The sequence below is a fragment of the Marmota marmota genome, unplaced genomic scaffold (genome assembly GCF_001458135.2).
Source record: "Marmota marmota marmota unplaced genomic scaffold, marMar, whole genome shotgun sequence".
Taxonomy (NCBI): Eukaryota; Metazoa; Chordata; class Mammalia; order Rodentia; family Sciuridae; genus Marmota; species Marmota marmota.
Window position 1 is genome coordinate 30,266,762 of NW_026000093.1, and position 23,941 is coordinate 30,290,702.

Below are 23,941 nucleotides of genomic sequence, written 5' to 3' on the forward strand. Positions count from 1 at the left end.
ATTTGATAAGTGCCTTTAATTACAGTGTACCTGCTATTTACATGTAATTATACTTTTTATATACAGCTTGAATAAGGTTCATTACATGTAAACTATAAGATATTACAAGCTACACTCCAGCCTTTTCTGAATATTCAGAATTGAAGTACTACCAGCAGGAACACAGAAAACAAATACCCACTTCAGTTCTTTAGGTACCATTACTGAATGAATAATCAAGATCTAGCCACAGAAGAGAATTGGAAATATGCATCAAATTGAAAGAGATTCTTAACATGACTAACAGTATTGCTATTATCTAAACTCTAACATAATTAATCATTGTATCATTAAAAACAATACAGCTTCAATTTATATAGCACCTTTCTTCGAAAGAGGTCAAAGCATTCATACTTATCTATATTATCTCATTTGTCCCCAAAACATCCCTATGAGGTAGGCAATGGTTGATATCATTATCCCCATTTTGTATATGGAGAAACTGAGGCACAGAGAAGTTAAATCATTTCTTTGAGGTCACACAGTAAAGTCAATGCTGGAACAGGTACCATAGCCCTGTGCTCTTGTCTCCAAAACCAATGTTATTGTTTCAACTAAATTGTTCCATTAGAGCATCTAATTCAACACCTCAATTCACTTTTCCAAGAAATAAAAAAAGTGCATTTTTTTCACTCATAAAAATTGTTGAAATATTAAAGGTAAGAACCATTCTGGGATGGATGGCAAATTGATGTTACACTCTTCTAGAAAGAGCTTAGGGAAGTTTTCGTTTTGCTTTTTTCATTCATTCAAGGAGTTTCTCTTCCTAGTTGGAACACAGAAGATGATTTGAAAGAATCCTCTTAGTCACATCCAAATTTTAGTTTTTGTGGCCATATTATGTTATCTGCAAACCAGGTTTATTCCTGAGTTTTTAAAAAAGAAGAAAACGTCTAAATAGTTTTATCATGGATACATATTTTCTGTTCACTCCTTAAAAGACTCCAGGTGGTAGAGAGGGAGTTAGTAACATACATTTTCCAGACAGACATACAGATGAGAAACACAAAGGCAGTAAGTCACCCAGGTCACTTGGTTCAAATTTTACTATTAATCCCTTACCCCTCTCCGAGTCAAATATATATATAGTCTATACTCAAAGGAAGAAAAAAAAATTTTTAAATAAGTGTCAAAATCTAAGGAATAGAGCATGCTCTCAGGTTACAAGTTGTTGACTTGAACCTAATATTCAGTTTTCTTTGCTTAACTACTGGCACAGGTGAATTGCTTCTCCTAAGAGGCAAGCCCTGCTAAAGGTACTGACCCCCTCTGGGACATCTGTGGGCAGCTGTGGAGCAGCACAGAGAAATTAAGGTTCTGGTGGTTCCAAAACAACAACAACAACAACAACAACAACAACAACAACAACAAAAAACACCAGAGGAGCCTAGATGTGGAAAATAAATTTTAAAAAAGCAAGCGAGCTAAGGGATCGGTGGCCAGTGTCACATCAGGTTCTTCTATGAGTTTTACATGGAAAAATGCATGGAAGCCTGTCAAAGCAATGTTCTCATCTCAAAATCGTTTGCAAATAGTAGACTCCAGCTTTTGGTTTTAGCAGCTTCACTGAGGGAAGGACACTGCTGTCATTCAGGAAGCCTTTACTCTCTAAATGGGAGATAAAGACTAAAAAAAGAAAGAAAAAATTCTCTTTCAGCTTAAGAAGGGAAAGGGAAATATAGAGAGAGTGGGAGTAGGGAGAGTGTGTGTTTATGTTTTAGTCCAGGGATTGAACCCAGGGGTGTTTTACCATTGAGTCACATTCCCAGCCCTTTTTATTTTTTATTTTGAGGCAGGGTCTTGCTAAATTTCTGAGGCTGTCCTTGAACTTGCAATCCTCCTGCCTCAGCCTCCCAAATAGCTGGGATTACAGGTGTGTGCCACTGTACTTGGTTGAAAATAGTGCCTTTTAAACTCATTGTTTCCAAGTTGTTGAGTTAAAAAGGAAACTAAACAAAATCAAACCAGGACATTACAAGGCAATTCTGAACTGTAGGCTCCAAGCACCAAGACTAGTCTGTCTTCTAGCTTTAGTTCACCATTCAGGGTGAACTTTTAAAACAAAACGAAACAAACAAACAAACAACAGCAACAAAAAATATATAGAGAGAGAATGAACAGATATGTATACTGTTAATTTTGAAAAAGTTATACTCTAGAATATTCAAATAACTATGATGAACTACAAGGAAGTTTAAAAATCAAAACTAGACACATCTTGGTGCCTTAAATATGTAGAAAATGAGAATCTAGACTGCTTTATCACCCATTCACCTGTGCCAGTAGTTAAAATAGTATTGCATTCCATAAATCAAACCTTTGCCTATAAATGATAACTTTGTATTTAGATACAGTTATTCTCAATATCTGATAACTTTGTATTTAGATGCTTGAACATTGTCAGTTTTCTTGAGACCTGGGAGAGTAGCACAAACTAGTTTTTAACTAACATAGCTCATAAGCACCATTTCCCAAGGGAAGAGAGTATAAGAGTTGGATGGCTAAGACATTTTACATTCAATTTATTTGTAAATTGATTAATAATTATGATTAAAAATAATTATGATTAATACAAGTGATTAAAAAGTATTAATAATTTTCCCATTGGAATAACCAGCTTTCTCCTACTTTACTGACAACAATTGCTGTGCAGCTGATAGAGGGCTACCTTCAACAGGATGCTCAGTGAGGCTACTCCTTCCCTGGGACATGTGGGGACACACGCCAGCCTTGGAACACTGTGGGGGAAAGCAAGCTTACTTGTTATTTGGTGACAGTATGGTGCTAATATTTCTGAACTTGTGAGTTTGATTCTTCCTCACCATTTTAAAAAGTTCTGTTTTTTTTTTGAATTTTTTTTTAGTTGTAGATGAACAGCATGCCTTTATTTTGTTTATATTTATATGATGCTAAGAAACAAACTCAGTGCCTTATACATGCTAGGCAAGCATTCTGCCACTGAGCTACAGCCCCAGCCCCCAAAAGTTCTTTTCTTAATGTCAATTATGCTCATGAAAGAGGTGGGCAGGAGCGTGTAAGGTTTAGCAACACTTGTGACAAAAAACACCAACACCTGCTTCCCTAGGATGATCTATGGTCTTGGTACCCTGTGAAGCAGGGAAATCTGACTTGGGCAGAACTGTCTGGTCACCAGCAGTTTTGGAGAATGGTTCTGGGCTGGCTGGCAGGGTCTGGGATAATGGGGGATTGTGATTTGAAAAATGTTAGTGGATGTCCTTTAAGTAGCAGGCGGAGAGGTCTGGGTGGGGAAAAAAACCCCAGGTGTGGTGGTATTCAAAGGAAAGTGACAGAATCTGTGCAGGACAAGCCAAAATAAGGCAGGAAGAAATATTAACCTCATGACCCCGTTCTTTAGACTCCCTTCTTCAAAGGTGTGAGGGAGACTCAATATCTAAAAGACATTTTTGCACTTACAACTAAGGTTTAAAAATTCTCACTTAAGTATTAAAAGCAACTTCCCCATGGTTTTATGAATTGGATAATTTGACCATTACAAAGACCTTTTGAGACAATGCGTAAAACTTCTGTTAAGTTTCAGAAATTATATTTTACTATTTTTTGAGTAAGGGGGAGTATTCTCAACTGATCAGGTCTACCCTTTAGATAGTATGTCACTTTTGGGGTAACCATTTTTATGAGGAAAAAAAATGCATGAACAATGAAATGATAATTCTTATTTACAAATAACAGATTTGGGCAGGGGGGCTATATTTCAATCTCCTCCAGAAAACATGAGACATGTTAACATAACACAAGTATCTAAAAGATAACAACATTAAAACATTTTACTGTTGATAATTTAACATACAGAAATCTGAGGAATGATAATCACCCACCTTTACAATACATTACATAGGTGATACAAAACAACCGTAGCACAATACTTTTTTGAAAATTACCCATCGTATGTAAGTGGCAAGCAAAGAAAAATCTTTCTGCTTTAAGATAAATGAATTCCAAATCAGATTTTTAAAAATAATCTTTAAACAAACAACAACATTTTTCTCATTTCAAAAGTCTGACATGTTGAGGAATTTGAACTATAATTTTTCATTAAAGAACATGAAAATAAATGAAATATTTCAGAAATACTAGAAATTAGATGCGATCAAGACTTAAAAATGAGCAAAGGGATTAAAAACAACACCATTACATAATGTTTGTTCTCTTCTGGACTATGATTTTAAAATTTCACATGCAAATTCCAGATAAAAATTCTAACTCATCCAGGCTCCTGGATTGATCTCTTAAGTTGAACACTTTCAGTCTTGGTGTGTTCAACTTGTCTAATGCCACTGCAAGGAATAATGGATTTTTAAAAAAGTTACAACACAGAGCAAGGAAATGCTACTACAAGATAAGGAAGTTAGATTCCACTGCAAATAAAGCCATATTTGATATTATAGACACATGTTCCTATTTTCACATCAGTCACTTCTCAACACCAAACATTACACTTTAACTTTTCCCAATGACACAGTACAATAAGCCTGTCAAGATTTCCAGGAAATAACCATCAGTATCTACTGTGCTTCCAGCAGACAAAGCTTGGCTGGGTACCTGAAATCAATACTTTTAGAAGAACAGCATCACAAGAGTACACAGACTTAACTATTACAAGGAATGTTGAAAAAATGTCACTCATTTACACAATCCTAATTCAGTCTTGAGCTGGAGCTTTGTAATCTTAGCCATGGTGTCCTCTCAGGGCTGTTTTGCATATCATATCACATCGATGCCTGTTGATTCTGCTATAAAAACCTCTGGGTTTTAAAACAAAACAGATCACCACCACCAGGTAACCAGTCACTGGTACTGGGACACTGGGAGTCACCTGGCCTGGGCTCCATCCTGGCTCAGGGTCATTCACTTGATGCTTTTGACCAAATCTCTTCTCACACACTTATCTGAGAAGCACACCTATGTACATTTCTTCCTCTCAGACAGAACATGTCTAATGAAATCTTAAAATACCACTGTTTTTCAGCCAAGAGAATTATAGACATAATTTAAAATCTGAATGTATTCATTAGAGAAATTAAATGAGGTACACTCTAGAAGGTTTTCTCTTAATTACCAAATGCAAACTATTGGAGGACTGTTTCTTGTAATCCTGTTTTTTATGACCAAGAGTTCATCATAGTCATATGATAAATACTTAATAGAGCGTATGCCAATTAATCAAGCACCAGAGCTGTGCAGAGCAACAATACATACATGTGTGTGTGTGTGTGTGTGTGTGTGTGTAGTTTATTCCAAGTTAAGGTAAGTAATTTAAGGTAAGTAACGTTCTAATTTGAAAACTGAATAAAAGAAATAGATATAGTGACATACTAAGATTAAATTTTCATACTTTGACTACCTATTGTTAACTTAGAACTCAATTAGAATTAACTCTGGGATTTTGATGGTGGATAAATCAGTGATTAACCTTTCCCCCCCACAAAGAATACTGGTATCTTTAAAAGCTTTAACTGACTTAATGATGTAATTTAGATCAGGAGGAGAAAAAAAATACGTAGCAAATACATTTTCAAAAACTACTCTCTTCTAGAATTCCTTAAACATTTCACATATAACACATTAACTTTCTGCTAACTATATTTGGGAAATACTAAAAGCAGCACAAAAATGCTCCTAAACTTTAAAAATATCTGAACAAAGATTTCTCAACCAAGGTAGATTTATAATTCTGATTTATAGCACAAAATTTTTATTAATCTTATTATCTTTTTATATAATTTCACATAACCTAGGTTATTATAACTAGATGCATACTGTAGATGTCAGTGGTGAATTTTAAATATACAGTGAATTGTTTTTGACAATCACCTTTCATACATTTAAACTCTGAAGCATTAAGATCAAGATCAAACTTTTAAAAAGAAGCCACAGGCTTCTAACTCTAAGACTGGAGTACAGATTTTGAACAAAGACATGAAATTTATGAAAACCCGCACAATAAAGTCCAAACAAAGGTGAGACATCAATAAATACACTTCAATAAAACACCCGGTGCTCTGAAGAGCCAAGCTGTCTTCCTAGAGTTCACTCTGCATCTCCCTCCCCCATCCTGATGGACTGTGCTATCATATATTCTTCTAGAATTTTTGCAGGAGGGCTTTAGAGTTCTTTTTAAAGTACACTTAGAATATTTTCTATCACAACGTATTCTCACCACTTGTTCTCAAATTAAGAGAGTTATTTCAGTGCATATTTTATGACTATATTGCATAACCTATATTTGAACTCTTCTGGAGGAAATTCTGATAATGAAATTTTACTATGACGTGATTATTAATGATGAACTTGTCTCTAAAGAAAGTATTCTACACTTTAATAGAGATCATACCTATTTCCCTGGCTATAAGTCAGATATTATGAAATGCAATGAAACGTTTGACCTGGAAGGTGCCCACAGAGGAGGGTACAGCAGCGTGCTGTGTGCAGGCGGCTGTTCCCATTTACTAAGAGAACCTGTGACCTGAGATTGCTGGGTCAAACTCATTCATACAAAGCAGTGAAAATCAGCAGGCAGAGCAGAGCTTATGAAAGGTCTGAATACAGAGAAGTGCCTTGAACTTTCCTGATAAACTTCTCTCAAGAGATTCAAGGTTATTCCACCCTTGTTTTCTAATCAACAATAACTGTGTTCATGCACTTGACTTCTTCATGGGAGAGACTTAGTGGACGGACAATGAATGGCAACCAACCAGTGTTCCCCAACAGAGTTCACTGTACAATTTCAAAAGTATAATACAAAGTCTTCACAAAACCAATCTACAAATAGAGGGACACATACCAGCGGGCTGGTCTCTACATTTTCAAGATGCTTCATTTTCCCAATTGCATTCTTCATAAGGAAGGAAAACAGCAAGATTATTAAATGTTTAAAGTCACAGATGTCACATTGGCATAGGATTATGACCTTTTTCTTTCTTTCTTTTTTTTTAATCAGTGTAGGAAGGTTCCCCTTCTGTAGCCTACACTTGATGGCACTTCAAATGACAAGTGAACAAGTTTTCCAATGTTGGCCATATAAGACTTAAAGAGATGATTAAATTCAAACCAGGCTGACCTCTTAGTCTGAGCTACTTTCAGCCACTGATTTTTGTCAAATGAAGGAAAAAATTCTAATAGGCAATTTGTACTGGCAAGCCCTGGACTGTAGAATTCATCACTGTTTTCTTTAAAAATGCTATTAAACTTTATTAAAGTATGATACTTTTAGGAAGTTCATAACTCCTTGTCATATTTTATTCTTCCATCCTTTTTCACCATTTCAAATATTTCAGTAGCCCCCCCACAATCACTGAAATGGATTATTTATTCCTATCACAACTGCTGTAGGTTATTGATGAGGAGAGTTCCAAGTACCATTTGAGAAGTTGAGTCTTTAAAAACCTTCAAAGTTTTAAATGTTTGTTACCAAAAACAAACAAACAAAAAAACAGTTACTTGTCATTATCTAGCTTATGTGCTTTGTGGTGTCTTTTCAAAATGAGAGTATAAATCATTGTACATAAAATCAAAATAGTTAATATACATTTTTCTGGCACTTTCTAGAAATTAGGCATTAAACATAAAACATCTTATAAATTTATATAATAAAAATAAATGTTTACATTTTAGTCTTAGATTACCTTAGGGTGTAGACAACTTATGCAAGTCTACACAGTTGGTGTGGGCGGCGACGATCACTGGAAATACCATGTCCACAGCCCTTCCAGTATGGATGCCTCGCTGCCGTCCACTTATGTGGTCTGTGTTCCAACATAAAGATTAAGGCTCTCTGTTTGGAAGGAATGAGCTCTGGGCTTCAGGAGTATAGACGTACCACGATATTCATTGAAAATACTGAAAAGGCTCTGACGAGTTCCCAAGGTTTTGATTAGAAAAATAAAACAAAGCATCTAAAACTGACTTCAAGTACTTTGGGGAAAGGCTGCTGATGCACAGTACCAAAATAAAAAGGAACGAAGACCTAAGAGACTCAAGGGACCTCCTGCCCCAAACCTATGCATAGTTTGGATTCCCAGAGACAAAAGTTGCAACTCTGGGAAGAGGACGAGTGAGATGGGTGGGGACCAGCAACACCGGTTTCTCCCCATCCTATCTCGCCTCTGTTGAAAACCATTGCCAAGCCCTGTAGGAGAATTTCCTTGGATTGGACTGTATAAATCAGAAGATTTTATAGGGGAACATGCCATATATTTTTAAGGTTGGCAGACAGAGAAAAGAAAAGACAGGAAGAAAAACCTGGTTCTTCCAAATGGCAGTATTTCAGGCAGGTGGAAGTGTAGTTCTTGCTGAGTGTAGTTCTTCCCTACAGCATGGCTGTCCTTACTAGAGGGATAAACCCTGACAGCTGGGATCTTTTGTGGACGGTGAGAGGGTGTGCGTGTGCTGGGGTGTCTCCCGGGGCAGGCAGGTGCACACTTGGGGACAGCCAGGTCTGGACATCAGAGTTTCAGGAACTGGGGAGACAGTCGTGGCATGTGCAATCATCTTCAGTTTTACTAAAGCAGCATATATAGCAGAGATCGATGTGACTTCTTATCCCCACAGAACTGTCCCCAGATACTAACCACAGGCTCTCTGGAGTTGTCTTCTGGGTTGCTAGAGCCTGGTGACATCTCTGCATTGCTGCAAGTCCCCAATGCTCTCATAGTCGTTCTCCTTGGGGACAAGACCAGGGTGGCCATTAATCTCCAGGGGGGGCTTATCTTCTTCTCTGTTTAGAGTCTGTATTGCTTCATAGTCGGGCTCTGGCTCCTCCATGGATCTCCCTGCCGGTGGAAGCGTGTTGTTTGGAGTTTTCTCAAAGTCTTTAACGGTGGCATAGAGGTCATTACAAGAAGAGGGAGATCTCTGAGGGGCACCTTGAATGGTGGTGTAGGTGGATTCTAGCGCTTTATGTCCTGGTTTATGCACTGACTGTCCAGGCTTATTCACTGATGAGTACATGGCGGAGATCTAGGAAACAGAGGGAGAACTGAATAAACAGGCTTCAAGATGTGACTTCTTCCTCCCCTCTCGGGTGACAAGTTATATACTTAGCACTCATGGGCATCTGTGTGTGTGTGTGTGCACGCACGCATGAGTGTGTGTATGTCTTTAAGATTTGTTTTACTTATCTGTACTAATTCTGGAGTCCATTACCAGAGAATAATGACAGATGTTATCTTCAAACTTTGTAAATATATCAATCTTATTTGCTTAATTCTGTGCAGACTGAGTTCCGTGAGTCTACTGAGGGGACTAAAAGGCACAGGCAATGGTGGGAGCTCAGGACACCCCAGGACCTGGCACATACCCTCCTTTATTTGATTTCTATATCAGAATGATATTTTACCCAAAACATTCTACAGCTTTACCAAAAAAGGTAGAAGACATGTTTTAGACCAACAATTCTTCAAATGTGGGCTTCCAACCAACAGCAGCAGCATGTTGGAGTTTTTCAGAAGGGTAGATCTTCAGGCTGTACCTCAAGGCCTCTGACTCAGAGACTCCAGGGTAGGGCTCACAATCTGATGCCCACTAAAGTGTGAGAACCACTGAAGGAGACCATGCCTCCTGCTTCTGGTGGTGTGAGTGGCTGTTGGGCTCTGGGACATGTGTCCCTGTGAGCATTCAGGTCTCCACCACACTCTGACTTAGCTGCATGGTACTGGTTAAAGAGACATTTACAGAGCAGGCTTAGTTTTCTTCAATGGGAAAATTCATTCTTTTTTGCAACCAGAAATGAAATTTGGGGACCATTTTTGGGATACTCTTTCCTATAGTCAGAGCAGGCAGGCCCTTTCTAAACACACTGTGGCAGTGCTAATATATTTCACAAAACCTATAATATCAAGAAGGATTTAATTCTTCAGTCATGATAGATTAAATATACTGATGCACAGATATTTGGGGAGTATGACTCCCCAAATTTTTCTTAGAAATCATCCAGTAAGACATAATCTTCATTACCTGTATTTATTTTTACCACAGTGATTAATTCATTTAAATACCCTGGAAATAAATAAACATGTTTCCTGACAGATGCTTGGCTTTCCGAGCGCCCAGGGACATGTTCCTGTTCTCCCACATCTCGCAGACTGTGGGCGAGCTTTCCAGCTGGCTGCAGTAGCTTCTGAAGACAGCCCTGCCGCCTGTTAACTGGTCATCTGCATCAGAACTTTTTACTACTGGCTGGTGGGTCTGTTTTGTGAGGCCCTGACAGAGAAATCATCTTTGGAAGACTCTCGCCTTGCCCATCTGACTGTTTAATGAAGAGTTATATTAAGAAATATTAAATGAAGAGTCCCATCTTAGAGGTTTTTGTTTTTGGGGTGCTGGGGATCCAACCCAGGGCCCCCGCACATGCCAGGCAAGTGCTCTACCACTGAGGGACGCCACCAGCCCTCATCTTAGTTTTTAATGGGGAAATTGCTCTCAAATAGAAGAATTATAATTTCTTTCAATTTCGGAAGAATTTTAAAAACACCAATTTTCATAGTTAGGTATACATATGGAATTTATTATCTAAAAGTGGTCTGAAAGCCAAAAATGGGGACAGATTATATAGGGATAAGCCGTGGATGGAAGTGACAAAGGGAACTGGTATAACAGCATATCTTTCACCTTTACCTGGACAGTGACAATGACAGGTGGCCCTCACTGCCATCTCAACTCCCCCCTTCCAAGTTCACTGCCATTAACATCTTCCTCTCTTAGGAAGAGTTCTTGGGTCTTTTTGGCCTTTATACTTTTTTAAAAAATATGTTTTTATTAGTGCCTTACAGTTAAATGTAACAGTGGTGTTGGCCTTTCTACTTTTTAAAATTTTAGTTGCAAGTTCTTCCATGAACTTGCAACTCTGGGATAAACCTAGTGCATACAGGGCGTCACTGCACCTTTTAATTTTTATAAAAGCTTGTCAAGCCTTTGATTATTCTTTTTGAATATTTGTCTTCTATGGCTATGATTTCTAGTTTATATATCAGTTTCTCAAGACCCCTTGCTACCTAGTCTTTTAATTTTTTTCTTTAAAACCTTAATCCTTATTACTCAATAAATTATTACAGTCTTAGGGATTACATGAATTACTCTTTTCCTTTACCCATTTCTCATCTGTTTATAATTGACTCTCTCTTCTTCACTCTTTTAAATCGAGACAGCAGGACTCAAAGTGCACACACACCTTAGTTTCAGTCTAGGTTATCACTAAAGGCATACAGAAATAAATAATTTCTACATTTGTTTTTTTTTCCTAAATCTTATGAAATTTTGTAAGTCACAGTTTTTTAAGTTAAAAATTCATCAATATAACTCTATTAAATATTAAATATAAAGTGCTATTTCACAAATCTCAAATATGAGGAGTAAAGTACTTTGAAAAATTTTTATAGATTTATTTATTTTCTTTTTTTAATATTTATTTTTAAGTTTTAGGTAGACACAATATCTTTATTTTACATTTGTGTGGTGCTGAGGATCCAACCGAGTGCCTCATGCATGCTAGGGGAGCGCTCGCTCTACCACTGAGCCACAACCTCAGCTCCGAAATGATTTATTTTCAAGGATGAGCTTCCAGATCTTCTTTATATTTTGCTTTGTTTTCCCAATTGTGTCTCTCTGGCTGCAGAAAACAGACCAGAGGGAGGCAAAGGAGCTGCCAAGGACCCAGAAGGAGGGAATTGCTGTAGTCTCCTGGGGAAGCCAGCAGATGGGGTATGCCTATGAACCCGTTTGGAGGTACACTTGAAGGGACCTGACAGTTTACTGCACCAGGGAAAGGAGGCATCAAGGATGACCCCTAGGGTTTTGGCTTGTGCAAGAAGGTGGACAGATGGCAGGTCCGTTCCTGGGGGATGGGACATGCAAGGGATTAGGCAAGATTGCCTAAGGAAAGCACTTTTGCTCCTTGAACTTTCAATGTGGGAGTCTACCTTCACACTAACCCTTTACTCAGAGTCCTATTTAGGTACATACCTGCACACACATATCGGTCTTGTATATGTGCAAAATTTACTATACTGGAAGTTTCAGCTAGAAACTATAGGCAGCTAGGTCCATGAAGATGTTTAGCTCTCTGTCTGAGCCTATCTTGACATGTACCACATATACTGGCTTTTATAATTTTAAGGCTTCACTAAAAGTCTAGCTAGCAAATTTTCAGTGCAGTGTTTGAAAATACAAACATTCATTCTTGTTGGCTGCTATGTCTGACCCTTGTTCCAGTCTGGAATTAAACTTTCTAAAGCTTCCTGCTCTCTGGTGTCCAAAATTTCTCACTAACACAGTCTTCCAGGTGAGATCACATTGGAGAACCCACTATTGATGTGGTCTTCCTGGCTTTTGAGTAAAGCTCCCATATTGAAATTCCTCTCATTTTGTTCGTATGTCCTTTCTTCTCCTGTTCTTCTTAGCCTCATTTCATTTTACTTAGACTTCCTGTTCATCTTGTCATCCTGCTTGGCTTACCACCTGCCAGTCACCCATCCTCAATTCTGACCTCCACATACAGGCATAAGAGAGCATTGAGCTCCTTCAGACAAAGGGAAACATTACATTCAGGGGGAGAAGTTCTATTCTTTATTACAGGAGCTTTCTGGTTACTTGAAAAAGAAACCCAACTTACCTCCTCTTCTGTGAGAGTTGGGTCTTCTTCCCGAGACTTGTATGACAATGAGCTAAATCTCTGTCAAACACAAATCAAAAAAAGATAGATTGAAGTCAGTAATCCCATCATTCTTTACATATGTTTCCATAGATTTATTAAACCAATGTGATCCTGCAATCTGTACACGTGGTAAAAATAAGAATTCATACCCCACTTGAATCAAATGTATGAAATATGATATGTTAAGATCATTGTAATGTTTTGAGCAACCAATAAAAAAATGTTTTCAAATTATTTCTATGGAACCACAAAGAAATTATGTCAAATTATTTCTATTGAACTATTAAGAAATTTTGTGAAGCACCTGGGAAATAAACATTTACACAATTATTGTGTAATATTCTTATATAACTAGTAGTATTACAAATAGAGACTAACTGTTAATTTAACATTACAAACTGTAATTACAAATAAGCCAGGAATAAATATTTAGACTACTATTTCAAGTTCTAATTGTCACTAAAGGATTGACCATCAAAGAAAGATTGATAATAAAAGGCCTCTCTTTATCAAATGCCTGAATTTGATATTTCTATAGTTTGATGACATCATCAGGAAGATCCTTAAGTAATTCTGGAAACTTCAACTGAATGAAGAAATGAACTCTCAAATTTCATTGTGTGGCCTTCCCCCTCCTGATTTCTCAATGACTGGTTCCTGTTTGCTAATTTTAACACACATCCTGTCTTAATTCTGTGATTGATTTTGAGGGAGATGTAGAAGGGCTTAGGCAGCCAGGGCAAGATGGCGAGTGAGGAGGTTGGGGGCAGGGCCAGAACAAAGGAGCACGAGGAAGGTCTTCTAATGAGGTCGACTTCCTGGATGATGAAAGTGTTCATGGACACAAGTGGGGGACCCACTCAGACAGACACTTCCATACTGGTGTACCTAAGCAGGAGATCCAGTAGAAAAACTAAAACAGATGTGTGGACAGAGAGGGCACCAATCAAAAATAGGGGTGGGGGCGTATGTAAACAGGAGAAGAGATAAGGAGGAAATTCCAGAGACCATAAAAAGAACAAGCCCAAACTCCCTCACCAATTCCCAACTCCAGGGACCTTTCTCTTTGGAGAAGTCTAGCTTTGTTGCTTTTGCAGTAAATCTGCTGCTTACTGGTGCTCTCTCTGTCCTGTTCTTCAATTCTTTGCTGAATGGATAAAATGAATCCAGTACCCCTAGACATAACAATTTCAACAAATGTGGACCCTCTCAAACCTAGTACATGATGGTGTGCTCCACCTGAGCTCCCCACCTACTCTCAGACCTTTGCTCGCCCTGATCCAGAGCCCCTCCACCATCCCTGCTCCTAGCAACTCTCTGCAGATCAACACTCACTGTTCAAATTCTCTCCTTCTATAATCAAATTCCAGGTCTTTTTTTTTGGAGGGGGTGGGGTACCAGGGATTGAACTCAGGGGCACTCAACCACTGAGCCACATCTCCAGCCCTATTTTGTATTTTATTTAGAGACAGGGTCTTACTGAGTTGCTTAGTGTCTCATTTTTGCTGAGGCTGGCTTTGAACATATGATCCTCCTGCCTCCGCTTCCTGAGCTGCTGGGATAACTGGTGTGTGCCACCCTACCCAGCTGCATTTTTGCATTTTATGAACACATTTGTGAACACTTTCATTGGTGATCTCACAGCTGATTTCATGGATAATATGAAAAGTTGGAAAACATTCAGAAAATAGTTTTTCAAATTTTTTTTTTAGTTGTAGTGTTTTTATTTATTTATTTATTTTATGTGGTACCAAGGATTGAGCCCAGTGTCTCACATGTGCTAGGCAAGCACTCTATCACTGAGCTATAACTCCAGCCCCAGAGAACAGTTTTAAGAATGACTTGCTTCATGTAACTTACACAACCACAGCCAGGGGTCACCTCTGACCATGAACTCCAAGAAGTGTTTGAAGGCCATAATTGACTGACCAACTCTTATTTGTCCTTCTCCCTTAAGTAGAAAAGAACTTTGCTATTTTCTTTTCCCATATGGAGACCAGAAATTAGGTATAAATTGCCTAAAGCAGACGAGGGTTAGTTAAATCCCAAGGAAATTCTGTCAACTGGAAATGTGAGGTTCCAGATATCATGTTGGATACACACAGAAGGCTGTGGATTACCAAGGCGTTTTAGAGCTTTGTTGAGGTCTCAATTTTACAACTGTAGGTTATTGCTTAGAAACTGTCACAAAATAAGACCTCTTGACTTATATAAAAGTATATACAACCAGATAGAACCAGCTGCACCTGAGAGTCAGCTCTGTCTATAAATGTAACTATGCTTTGATTTGGGGGGGTCCTGCAATGGTCAAAGCCACGACCAAAGACAGCAGTAAGCAGAAGAGGTAAAAAATGTACAGTGGAGAGTCTAGTAGCCTATTTAGTTCTTAGTCTTCAAGATGAAGAAAATAATACTTGGCCCTAACTAGACACAATGCAAAAACTGGAAAATAGCCAAGTAAGGTGCTGGGAGAGAAATATTTATAAACATGAGTTTTCAGAATTTTATTATTTGGAGTAGAGAAAAAAGAAAACACAGCTGACACTAAAATACTTTTCATCAATGAACTTGCAAGTGTTTGGAAATAGTTCCCAGGAACATGTGCAAGAAAAACCCCAGGATGACCCACAAAACAAAGAATTGGAGCCCACCTTATTGGTCTCCCTGCTCCCCTCTGGGGCTTGCTCTTCTGCCTCTCCCTCCTCCTTCTCCTGAAGGTTTTCATTTGCATCTAGAAGTTTCACGGGAACAGGTGGTGGGGCCTCCTCTTCTGGATCACACGCATTTCCAAGAATGCTTTCTACATTAACACTCTGGCGACACTTTTTGTTTCTGTCCACAGATGCATATTCAGCAAACTCCACTTTGTCCTCCGTTTGGGGCCCCGGAAGCTCTTTCAAGGTGGAAGCAGACTTTGACTTGCCACCCTGGCCTCTGTCTGCGTGTCCTGCTGCTGCCAGCTCCTTGATTTCCTTCACGGTTTCATACAAGCAGTCCTCCACCATGTTTTCCTGGGAGGAACTGTCCTTGAGCACCTCATAGGGCCCTTCTGTGCCAGGTCCCTGGTCCCCATCCATGCTCCTGTCAGTGAGCATTGTGTCCACCACACTCTCTGGGGGGATCCTGGGCAGCTCCCGACTCTGGTGACACTTAGGCTTCCCCGTGCTGTCCTGGGAGTCCAGCAGATCAGAAGCAGAGGTCTGAACTTCCTCATAAGGCTGCATGCAGGTCAGGGTACTGTCTTCTGAAAGAACTGAGAGAGCACAAGTATCACAAGACAGACGATTCCCAAAATGACCATTACAGTGAATCAGATGCACGACCTTAGGTTGAATCAAGACACTTGCTTTTTATATGATACCCAGCTGCAAATTTATATTGTTGAACTCTTATATTCTTATAAGGATTCTTATGTTCTTAATTTTCAATCACAGCTTAAAATGAAATCCATTCATTCTCCCTTTTTCAGTACAACATTTAATAAATTCTCCTGGCTCCCATCTGGATCACTGTTACTTTCATTACTTGATATTATTCCTGATGAGACTCCTAAAGGCAGAGTGTCCCATGTGACCAGAGGATGAAAGTGATAATTGATGGGGCCAAACTGGGAAGCTGGACACTAAAGAAAGGAGCGTGTGGTGGCCACTCTCTCTGGCCCTCCTGACTTCTACCTATTGGGAGGGAGTAGTTGGTAGCCATGCTCTTTCACTGGTCATTTTCTTTTGGCAGATGTAACAGAAGCAATGTACCCTTAAGCCAATATCACAGAGGGCTTGGAAACCTCGTGCCTCCTTCAGGAACTTTCTTCCATGTCACTTCCTTATCCCAACATCCCTATCTCAAGTTAGGACTTCCAAATGAGAAATTCTTGGACTGTCACAGAAATGTTCCTGTGTGAAGTCAGGTAGCTCTCCCTTCATCAGACATTTTACCAGGGCCTACTACATACCATGGATGGTTCAAGAAGGTGGAGATACATTTGCCCATGAAGCAGAGTCCTGTCCTTCTAGTGAATACTCTGGAGTGAGTTAAGTTCTTCAATGACTGTGCAGCCATTTTGGGCTGGTTAGAAATAGTATCCTCAAGGGATATGTGGGAAATGACACAAATTCCTGTGCCTTTGAACAGAACAATAACCCCCTGTGTTCTATACTCATCCTGCCCTTTGGTCTTGTCATCTGTGCCATGGAGGACAGAGAGTGGGCACTGGTGTCTGAGACTCAGGTGTCAATACTGATCATGCCTCAGTTTCCTTATCAGTAAATGGAGATAATGAGATGACCTCCTCCCTCAGGTGCAATGCACTGTAGACCATATGGTCTGAAGCAAATGTAGTCACTACCTTCGTCAACAAAAGTATCCAGTGCACCAAATGGAAATTATGCAGAATGGTTCTGGGTGCATAGAAGATTCCAGTTGCCTGGTTCATTTGGGTCCTCAGCTAATTACTATATGACCTTAGGCAAATTATGAACCTCTGTGGTTGGAAGAACAGTCCCCCAAGGATGTCCATGTCCTCCCTGGAAACCATGCATATGTTATGTTATACCGTAAGGGTAATAAAGGTTACAGATGAATGAATGCAGCCATTCAACTGACCTTGACCTGGGAGAGAATCCTAGACTAGCCAAGTAGGTCCAGTGAATTACAGGGTCTTTATTAGTGGAGGAGTGAGGCCTCGAATCAAGAAAAGTAGTACCTCTAGAACTGCATGTTAATCAAATAAATCTGTGTTGTTTGGGGTCCTAAGTTTGTGGTAATTTGTTAGAGCAGAAATGTGGACAGTTTTCTCCTTTTAAGAGGTGGGTAGCAATGATACCCATTTTCAAGGTGGTAGTAATAGTCCTATCATTAAAGAGTAACATTTCAGGGTTAGGGTGATGAGTTGGTGCCCACACCCATCTTAGAGTGATATCTGGCACATAGAAGACAATTAGTAGATATTAGATACTGTTAATCCAAGTGAGATTATTTGCTAATGCTTGCAGAAATAATAAAAGAGCAAGACTGCATTCCCTAATTTCTGACCTGCAGTTTTTGAGACCTAGTACTTTCGTAGGTGATGGGGCCTGTGTGGGAAGGTGTTTTTCTCCCCTCAATACCAGGGATTGGATCTAGGGGTGCTTAACTACTGACATACATTCCTAGTCCTTTTTTTTTTTTTTTGTATTTTATTTAGAGACAGGGTCTCACTAAGTTGCTTAGGGCCTTGCTAAGTTGCTGAGACTGGCTTTGAACTTGTGATCCTCCTGCCTCAGCCTCCTGAGCCTCTAGGATTACAGACATGCACCCATGTCTGTAATATGTGCCCAGCTAAAGCTTGAGTATCTGTAGAACTTACGGTCACCGTTGGCGAGTGCCCCATTCTGTTCACTGCTAGCAAGAGCGTCTGTGGTCAGGCTAGTCGCTGAATGGCTGAACATCTCCTTATCCGAAGGCTGCAAAAAAACAAATGTATCCACATTGCTAAGAATATGGACTGCACAGCAGAGAACATTCCCAGCTTTTTCTAAGACTCAGAACATCAAAAGCAAAAAACAGAATCGTCTACTTAGATTTAAATGAAGTAAAATCAAATCAAACCGAGCATTCAGTTAACAGTCATATTATAGGGCTCACTAGTGGGGATACAGACAGTGCTAACACAGAATGCCTCCACCACTATGAAAGGGTCTACTTGACAATGTGGTTCCAGAGTCACAGGGGCACTGGGAATCTTCGGAGGCCATTGGCAGAGCTCCCTACATGATGATCTATAAATGGCCTACACCTAGGTTGTGACATATCAGCCCCCTTAGCTCAAGGCAGGGAGGGGAACAGAAGTCCTGGGGCTGGTCAGTACTGACTCCAGCAGGGAGTAGCCTCATCCTCATATCACAGGTGCTGTAAAATGCTGTTCTTTCAGGTGCGCCATGCTATGAAAAACAGCACGAAGCTTCATCCTCTGTCATCTGATGAGAACAGACTTAGATCTGGTCAAACACAGAAAATGCCATTGATTTCTGAGTCTATTTCAGAACCAGCCAAGCCTCTGGCTTCAAGGTTCAGAAAAGCAATCATGTGCTAAAAAAAAATAGCTTTTTAAACCTTTCCTATTCTCACAAACCAACATAGGACACTTGGAGAGAAGGACAAAAAATTGACAGTTTTCCGCTGGGCTAGTATCTGTAGCTACTTCCTGGGACGACATGCCAGGCTGAGGTATTGCCAAGGGAAGGCAGAAACAAGTCGGTTCTTGGTGCACTTCTTTACATACCCAACTGGGCTGGACAGCAGCCCGACTCAGGATCTGCACCCTGCCCCCCATCCTTTTCGTTTTTTTCATGGCCTGTGTGACCCAAGAGGTAACCTCAGGCTCCAGGATCCCACATGCAAAGTTCTAATGTGAAAAGCTGGAATCAAATAATAATAGACAGCAAATAGCCCAGGCCTAAGTTTCCAGGCAGTCTTCTGTTTCAGTTCAATGCTGCTTACATCTGCTGCCATACGAGATGGCCACTGTGTTGGGTTGTCAGGGACTTGAGATACAGATGCTAATGATCCAGAAATGATGACCTGACAGGGCAGGAGTGGGTGGGAGAGGAAGACTTCCAGGTGGACCCATAACCACATCATCCATCACAGCTGAAGTTCTATAATCCACTTCTAATCTTATCCTTCTAAGAGTTATGGGATCTGCAAGTTGTATGTATACGATTTGATCTGGGAGCTGAGCTCTTAAAGCCAGGCTACTTAGATTTAAATGAAGTGAAATCACTGTGAGTCTGATCCCTGTGTGTGTGTGTGTGTGTGTGTGCGCGTGTATGCGCGCGCATGGTGCGCAAGTGTCAGCACATGCTCCTGTGTGTGCACACTTGCTCTCAGACACACATAGTCATACAGGAGGTGCTAAGAGGGGCCAGTAGCTAAGAAGATGGTGTATGAGGAGGAAAATGCAGAGGGCCAGATTTTCCTTTATTCAGTTGCCTCTCTCCTCCTATTTCACCCAAGGCTGCTGTGGAACAGCAGGAACTGAAGGTCTAGAACTCTTGCTTGCTGCCCATCAATTCCCAGAATTTGCCCTTCTCACCAGCTCCTAGGTGATGCTGCTGCTACTGGTGACCAGGCCACACTTGAGAACCCCTGTCCTAGAAGAAATGAGGACAGAAGTGGAAGCTCTTCCCCCAGTCCCACTTCAGCCCCACTTGGCTCTGAAGAGGGTGAGGGGTGAAGAAAGATGGGGCCCAGGCTGTGTGTATGGGAGAAACCACAGCAGCAGGCCCCCTCCATCCCTCCACCCTTCTCTCTGGGACAATCACTGGGATGGAACAGAGATACCGGGAACAGATGAAAAGTAGGGACATCGTGGATATGTGGCCCAGAAAAAGGGTCAAGGGAGGATCAGTGCTGAGGGCCAGGAGAGGTGTGTTGGGCAAGGTTTGGGAAGGTAAGGAAGACCTTGGAGCCCCCCTTAGAGGAACCCAGAACCTTGGCTACTTCCTGACTGCTTGGGCCACAGGCATCCTGAGAATCCAGTCAGGCAGCCTGGGCTGGGGGTGCCTCCTGTGTGTGCTCTGAATATGTCTGCCAGCTGGGAGTCTGACCCAGGTCTCACATTAAGTATTTGGTTCATCCATACTTCCCTTTATGGACCCTCTTCCCCCAACCATCTTGAAAAACAATGTCCAGAACAGGAAGACATGGCAAGATTAGGACAATCTCAGGTTCCTCCTCTCCAGGTGGATCCCTGAGACTCTCAGAACCCATCAGAACCCAGGAGAGGCTGGGGACTGGCAGAATGCAGCAAGGCCCCGCTATCCCTTAGGTCTCTGGGCCCTAGGCCAGGGTGAGCTTAATGATTAGCTGTTATGGGTTGTTGAACTGTGTCCCCCAATTCATGTCAAAGTCCTAACCCCCAGTACCTCAGAATATGACCATTTTGGGAACACAGTGCAGATGACACGGGTTAAGATGAGGTTACGCAAGGATAGGCTAGACCCTAGTCCAATATGTCTGGTGCCTTTATAAAAAGGGAAAACTTGGACTCAGACAGACATGCAGAGAGGGAAGATGATATGAAAGAGGAAAAACGCCATGTGGAGATGAAGGAAGTTTGCACTGATGCCCCTACAAACTGAAGACCGCCAGGAAACCACCAGAAGTGAGGAGAGAATTCTAGAATAGGCCTGACCTCAGAAGGAACGAACCCTGCCAACACCTTGATTTTTGGACTTTTGGCCTCCAGAACCAAGACACAGTAAGTGTGTTACCTAATCTACCAGTTTGTCCTTATGATAGCCCTGGCAGACTAATAACACCGGCTGGAGCCTGGCAGAGGCAAAACAGAAACATCCCCGCGGCAGATTGGAGCCACCTAAGGATCTTTCTGGCAGTAGCACAATCACATCTATTTCAGAAACTCTCCCCACAAACCTGGCGAAGGCACAGGCCTCGGGCCATGGCAAACATGGCACCTACAGAAGGAGAGTACAGTGCAGGCAGTCATAGCTAACTCCTGCTTAGTTCTGCCCCTCAGTTCCATTCAGGTCATCAGTAAGTGAGATAGGTGGAAAGGTGGCTGCTGTTTTAAAGTGCACACAACACACACACACACACACACACACACACACACACACACGGAGGCTTACACTCACCACGTTCATCAGGTTCTCATGGTCTCCACTGTGTAGTCTTGGCTTCTTTTCTCTGAAATGGAAAAATAAAATGTTGCTTGAATGCCAAAAGTGCTCCTTGAAACCAAACCCACACTACCTTTTCCTCTCCTAATTCCTACCAACTTTAAGAGCCCTATTTATTTTGTTAAGAGAATGCTGGCCAGTCACTGAAGCTCTCTGTAGGAGTCAGGGATAGGAGGAGGCCCCACCATAGCAAGGGTCTGCTCCCTTCTCATAAGCATTCTTTCTCCAGGAGTAGAGAACACACATTCACAACGAGAGGACCAAGGTTGGGTCCAGTGTGGAAACTGTTTACACCTGGAACACTGGCATGAGTTATGCCGTTTTTGTCTATAGAAAAATGTAGAAGGTTATCTTATCTCACAAAGTCTGTGAAGTCCCACACTGCAATGGAACAGAGAAAGCAAAGAAAATACAAATTTTGGCACACCAGGAAGGGTACATGCTCTCAGGATGAGTCATTTGTACTTCGAGTCTATGGAAAAGTCTGTCGAATAAAAATAGAACTGTTTTCACCCAGGACAGTCTAAAGAAAGCTGCCGGTTGTAAAGAGGAAACCCATCCCAGTCGGGGCAAGACAGCCACTTAGTGGTGGAGTGAGTAATTGCAGCAGCTGCCCTCTCAAACCTAGGAGAGCCAGTACCCAGTCACCTCTATTTCTTCATCTTTCTGGCTGGATAACCAGTCCTCAGCCATGGAAGCCCAGGTCCAAGATGGGTAGGGATTAGAAGGCTATGTGGAGTCAGAGAGTCTGGCTTTTCCCCTCCTGACACATTTTAGCATAGGACATCATATCAGGCTTTTAAGCGACACTAGTCAAGTTTCTTCTGAGGTTGAGAAAACAGACATGACCAGGGCCAGACAAGCTGGTCCTCACCAGCTCCCAGCAGCATGGCTTGCATGCATTGTAACTATTTCTGAATGTCTGGAGAAGTCACTCCTGGTGAGAAAGAATTTTACTTCTCTCTGAGCAAAGATCTCTTTTTATTGGGGGGAGGGCATTGACATTTTGTATGAGAGGAGAAAGACAGGAGTATAATTCTAAAAAAAAAATTTAAAATGGTGCTAATGAGTATTCCACATAAAATCTCTCTCTCTTCTAGGAAAACTAATCTGCTTCTTCAGAGCTTGAAGATCTACTACACACATTTTAAATAATAAGCTCCCTCTCCAAAGCCATGTGAGAGCAAAACTCCTTAGTAATTTCCAAATAGTGGTTAAAAAGATGCATAGTGTGCTTGGATTTCAAAATGTCCACAGCTGGAAAAAGACAATAAAATATTGACAAGAATGTGCTCAAAAGAACAGCAAGAATTTTATTAAAAGAAGTTTAAAATGTAAGAGGAGCTCTTTGCATTTCTTCCCAGCAAAATCAATATGGATTTTCATCCAATTAATATAGAATATTCTTGGAACCCTTTGCAGCAGAGAGAGGTAAGCGGATTTTAACATATGAGTGTGAATGCCTTTACAGTGAGATTCCATTTATAAGAGGCTTTTTAGTGTAAAGATTCTTCAGGGTCCAGGGAATAGGTTGAGATTTCAGTTAGATACATGTTGGCTCTCACCTGTCACAACTTGAGCATAGAAAGACCAGGAAGGTGATGAGGAAGAACGTGGCAACAGCTGCCAAACTTCCGCAGAGAATGATCTGCATCTGTCCGCCGCTCAGGACACTTCCTTCGGGTCCCATGGTGGAAAAAGGACCTGGCACAGCTGATGGAATGAGTCAATTCTTCAAAGGTGGCCACATGGGGGGCAGAGGGCCGTGGTGTCTTCCTGCAAAGAAACTGATGTGTTTGGAAATTACTTCTCATGAGAAGTGCCAGAACCTTGCATGGACTGAGCATTCCAAGTTCTCAAACCCCAAACTTGAAATGCTCCAGAATCTGAAACTCTCTGAGTGGAGGCATGACTCCACAAGTAGAAAATTCCACACCCGACCTCGCATGATGGGTCGCAGTCAAAATATGGGTGCACTAAAAATATGTCTAAAGTTACCTTCAAGTTATGTGCATACGGTGAATATGAAACATTAAATAAATTTCATGTTTAGATTTAGGTCCCTTTTCCAAGATATCTCAAAATATTCCAAGGTCTGAAAAAATTCCAAATCCGAATCGCTTCTGATCCCAAGAATTTGGGGTAAGAGAATTCCAACCTGTAGTCAGGTTCCTGCCAGAAGCAAGAACTCATAGCACAGCCAGGGAGGTGCATGCAGGAAGCAGATGCACTCTGAAACCTGACCTAATCATGCCTGGGGTAGCCTCTGTTTTTCTCATGTAAACATGTAAAATGGGAAAGTAGCTGTGACTAGCACAGTGTTTGAAGAAATAAAAGTTGTATTATCATCACATATTTGGGTGTGGATTCTTAATGTCTTCAAATAAAGATTCCAAGTACTCCTCATTCTATGGCGAATAAATACATGTTGATTTGGATTCACTTTTCCCCCATCAGAACTGTATAAAACAATATATGGCTTTTACAAAAATGCATTCACGACCTACTCCCTACGCCATCCTTTTAGAAGGTT

General features: G+C 40.8%; 1 protein-coding gene across 2 annotated transcripts; it reads right to left on the reverse strand.

Annotated features, from left to right (window-relative positions):
• Positions 1–23,179, reverse strand: Pag1 (phosphoprotein membrane anchor with glycosphingolipid microdomains 1). 2 transcript variants are annotated; one of them, XR_001503565.2, is made up of 7 exons: positions 22,974–23,179; positions 21,364–21,415; positions 18,072–18,168; positions 15,379–15,980; positions 12,686–12,745; positions 7,704–9,036; positions 1–6,913 (listed from the first exon to the last, which is right to left on the reverse strand). XR_001503565.2 is itself a non-coding variant. In XM_015485904.2 (6 exons), exons 1-6 carry the CDS (start codon positions 23,096–23,098, stop codon positions 8,680–8,682), a joined length of 1,293 nt encoding a protein of 430 aa, XP_015341390.1. In that variant the 5' UTR covers positions 23,099–23,179; the 3' UTR covers positions 1–8,679. The 2 variants fall into 2 exon arrangements, 1 of the variants encoding a protein (XP_015341390.1); XM_015485904.2 differs by having other exon boundaries at positions 1–9,036.
• Between the last annotated feature and the right edge of the window lie 762 nt (positions 23,180–23,941).